General features: G+C 39.6%; 1 protein-coding gene across 1 annotated transcript in view; it reads right to left on the bottom strand.

Moving 5' to 3' along the window:
- Window positions 1-4756, bottom strand: part of LOC107597452 (E3 ubiquitin-protein ligase SH3RF1-like) — a 56992-nt gene extending 52236 nt beyond the window's left edge. The window contains 2 exon segments of the mRNA XM_016288516.1: window positions 2410-2969; window positions 4720-4756. Coding sequence (XP_016144002.1) covers window positions 2410-2835 — 426 coding nt within the window. The 5' untranslated portion in view covers window positions 2836-2969; window positions 4720-4756.

The raw sequence follows: 4756 nt of genomic DNA, 5'->3' as shown, positions 1-4756 counted from the left end.
GTCCCACAAGTCTGTGTGGGAGAGATGACAGAGGGCTTGATTGTAAGGACACCTGTGTTTTGTTACCGTGTAAAACCAAAAGGTGGAACATAACAAAACACACAATCACAAAACTGCTGCTATGACAACTATCCTGATCCACCGGGACACTTTGTCTGAAAGTTATACTGGCAGAAACGTGTGTGCTTTCACTCAGACACAAACAGCCACAAATAGCCACAAATACAATAGTGTCCGCTTGCAATGTTTTTGATTTTTGTTATCCCCTCTCGCATAGAAAAAGAAATAAAGATCTCCAAATACACCAGACAATAAAAAAGTGCTGGATAAGAGGCAGTTAATGCAGCTTTTCCCCAGCAGGGAAGGAGGCTTACCTCAGCTGCTTGAGTTGCTTTAGAAGAAGCACAATGGCCTGAGCTAACAAGATTCTCTCTAGTACCATCTGCTAGGGCTACACGATTAATCGAACTAATCTGAAATTGCAATATGGCTCAGTGTGATTATACAATCGCAAAATCTGTGATTCAATTAAATAACTATATGAGCTCCGTGTTTCAGAGTGAAGTGCGGCACTGTGTTCAATTACACAAGAGCAACTCATGACCTGTCCAATGTTTGTCGTTTAGGCTATAACATGCATTTGCAATGCAACATACATCAACCATCTTACCAAACATCTTACCAAAATGCATCAACTAGTCTATTTTACCAAAACGAGAGTCTTATCCACCATATTTTTCAAGTTAGAACGGCTATGGCCATTTGTAAATTGAATGGGTCTGGCTTCCCGTGTCATTCCCTTCCAGTTATTTTCAGCTGTACAAAACACCTCGTTATGCTGCTTGAAACTGCAAACTGGTATTTTTAACTATATTATTTTAATGTATTGACAATGGTAGTGCATAGAGTTTTACCGTTTACTGCTCTTTGATATTCTTCTCGTTATTTCCCTATAGCGGCTAATGAATCGGAAGTCTCACATATTCACAGAAAACAGCTTACTTCCGCATTGAAAAATAAGGTGAATAAACCGACTGGCAAAACATTTTCTGGCAAAATAAAAGCTTGACAGTTTTGAATTTGAAGTAATTTAGACAGCCATTAATATCAGTAACAGTAAATTACAGTTGTACCATGAAATAATTTTTTTTTTCTTAAAGTATTTTATTTTACAGTGAAATATTAAACAGTAATGTATGGGAAACAGAATTACTGTTTAATGTGATGGTCCACAACAGTTTCATAATAAACCCAAAACTGTATTTTTTGCACCATTGCTTTGGAAAAGTATCTGTCAAACAAACTAAAACGAAAAGCGCAAAATGACTTAATCCTCTTATCAAGCTTGTTTGCACTGTGTGCTTCAAAGCAACACGCACACTTTTTCACGCGATCAGCTCGTGGTCCAGTGTTTTCAAATGATTACAGTATTTCACTCGATTTGTAATGAGATGCGTCAAAGTATAAGCAGGGCCTGCAATTAACAGACGCGCACAGAGAACATACTGTACAGGCACAGCAAGCTCACTGTTCACGATGCTCAAAATATTGGAAGAAAAATATAAATATTGGGGTGGGGGTTTATATGAATTTCTGAAGGGTACTGACCGTCTTGAAAAGTTTCGATGCTTTGTGTACAGTGGTAACCAAGGAAATACTGTATCGCTGCTGTTCCATAAGAGCCTGCTGTCAGAGAGTGAATTTGCATTTGCATTCAGCCCGTCCGCTGTGTTGTTTTGTTCAGATTTGTTTTATGTAGCATAATTTCACAAAACTAAAGACAGGCCATTCTGTTTTTGCTTTAAATGTTGAAATTACAAAATCTAATTTAAATTAAAAAATGTGCATGTGCTGTTTAAATTGAGCTATAGCATCCTTTTGCATAATCATGCTACAATGGCATGAACAAAGCGTGAGACCATTTGTAGTCCAAATTAACACTTATACATGCTATACGATCTGTTAGTCAGACATAAAAAAACTAGAGTATTTACATGACATATAAAAAATTTTTTATTATTGCTTTAGTCTGACTGAAATCGCACTTTTAAAAGTGCATATAAATTAAATGTTCCAACATCACAGAAAGTGTTTTTTAAACTACAAGAAACGTTCCTCCCTGTATCATCTTCCTGAATGTGAATTAGACTCCTAAACAAAAACATTTACCAAAATAATGATACAAATGACAGAGCAAACGAGAAAAAAACATTTTAACATCCCTAAACACCTAATTAATTCAGAAATTATTCTTCTTTTTATATCATGCCATGGCCTGACCATTACCAGACGAACAGTTCTCCACCGATATAACCATCAGGCTAACAGAAATCCATCACATAGTTTTTCTGCATGTAAAAACAGATGTTAATTGTGTCTGACCAGATCTGTCTGATTTATGGCACTCACCCTAACTGGAGTGCTCTTGGCCTGGATCCTCTGAGACGGTGCCCCTGTGGGACCTGGATCCCTCTGGCCTCCTCCAGCACCCTGTGATCGGACTCCTGCCACTGCAGATCCATTAGTACACGTGCCATGCACGCTTCCTGTCCTCCTCGGTCTCTGCTTGATACCGTCCAGTAGCCGTACCAAGAGGATGTTGCTAGGCAACTCATCCACGCCACTCTCCACTAGCGTGCGGCACTCTGGGCAGCGCAGTTCTCCACGCGACCCCACAATTCCAAGCAGGCAGCGCCGACAAAACGTGTGCTGACATGGCAACACCTTCGCCGTAGCGTCCAGACGTTCCAAGCACACCGGACACTCCAACAGGTCCAGGAGCGCAGACTCATCCATTTTCCCACTCCCACAATCTTTCTCAGCGTAGACGTTCATTCAGTCAGTTTTGCCTCTCCGAAGAGAGAAGCGCATGATGTGAGTGTGTGGATATAAGGTTGTTTGGAGGGAAAGTCCAATCCTGATGTCACGTCACTCCCATGCCGCAGTCATGATCATGTCTCTAGCATTCACTGTAAAGAGTCAAAGAAATATATATCATATGACACTTCTGTCTTATTGAGCATTACACATGACATCTGATGGTTTCAATAGCAGGCACATGAGCATGCAATGAGGATGTTCAAGAGAGTTTCTCAAGAAAACTGACTCTCAAAATCCAGGATATTCAAAAAGATCTAAATTGTTTTTTTAAATGCACAGTAAACTTGGGACAAACAGCAGAAACACTATGAACTGGAGCAGACAATAAGCTACAACCATATCAATTGGAATGGGAATTAGGCTATAATGAATTTAATGATTCTGGTTCCGATTTTGCTTCCTCTTAACGATTTAAGAATCATTCATTCGGGAATCAGACCACACTGGTCACGCTGTATGCTTGATGCTTCTCAATTCATGCAGTTATTCACTATGTCATACTGACATAGTGCATGTACTGCGTTCATTCCAAGAAGAAAAAGTGCACTTGAAATACCAGGATGATAACCCAAAAACAAAGTGTGGAATGTTGGACACCATGAACTCAACTGTCGCAGCTTTCCTTACACTTCATAACCTTATAAAATTCATAGACTGGATGGAAGAGTACATAGTGCAGTCTAAGCGCATAGTGTACAGCAGGTCATTTAGCACACAACTTGATTTTTTTAGTACGGTATTCCGTCCGCCTTTGCAGAAAAATGCACGTTCGAGATGGAACTGAACGGTATGAAAATCATTGGAGTTCAGTATTTTTTGTTCTCTAGTCCCAGACCTACAAAACACAGTACCCGACAGACCTGGCAACAGGAATAACGCTGAAACAACTAAAGAGAGTTTACCGTCACGTTTGGTCAGTTGGCAAGAAGAGCCTTCGAGTCTAAACTGCAAATATGCGCCCAAACCGAGGCTGTAGTGCTCTCGCCAGTCCTGTCCCTCCGAGCCTCATGCACTATCATCACGTTACCGGTTATTGACAAACTACCACGTTCCCAATCAAAAGACGAGGATATATAAAGGCAAGCAGAACAATGAATAGAGAATAAATAAAAACTAACTGCAAAGTCAAACACCTTTATGGTACTAGCTCATTGATCTGAACCAAATTATTGTGTACAGAAACGTTATAAATCAAAGAAATGTAGTAAACATAAATAAAGGGTAAGTTCACCCCAAAATACAAAAGACAATGTTAAGCAAATTGACAGCCTCAGTCACTGTTCACTTATATTGCAAGGGGGGAAATGCAGTGATAGTGAATGGTGACTGAGGCTGTCGGTCCCTAGCATCTCTTTTGTGAAATGCATATAGGTTTATAACAAAATTAAGGTGAGTAAATGATGTAGAATTTACCGTTTTAGGTGAACTATCCCTTTAAACCTTCAGTGCAAACACTCAACCTCGCCCTCTCTGTCGTTTAAGTCCTGAATAAAACCATCAACCTTGTATTTAATAACTACAAAGCCAACATTAGCCACATTGTTTCCGAGTAGCGGTACAAATATATCGACCTTACATTGCAGTATGTGAGTCTGTTTAAATAACTCCTGAAACTAACTAACCCATCACCAATCGTGTTTCGAAAACTAACCACGACACAATTAAAATAAAAAGCGTATAAAGTGTCGTACGCGATGTCACAATAAACAGTAAAGGTCAGACTGTCTGGAACTCGTGTTCACGCTGATCGTAAGTAACCATGTAGCTTCACAAACTTTGATTCGATGTTTACATTTCATTTTATTGCGGTGATATTTGTGAGGACACAAAAAAAGCTACCTTAAATAAGGACCCCTTCTCACTCCTCCTCTTCTTC

Source organism: Sinocyclocheilus grahami, unplaced genomic scaffold, assembly GCF_001515645.1.
Source record: "Sinocyclocheilus grahami isolate Dianchi unplaced genomic scaffold, SAMN03320097.WGS_v1.1 scaffold232.1, whole genome shotgun sequence".
NCBI classification, from domain to species: domain Eukaryota; kingdom Metazoa; phylum Chordata; class Actinopteri; order Cypriniformes; family Cyprinidae; genus Sinocyclocheilus; species Sinocyclocheilus grahami.
The sequence above is the reverse complement of the archived record's forward strand: the minus strand, read 5'-3'. Positions and strand labels throughout refer to the sequence as shown.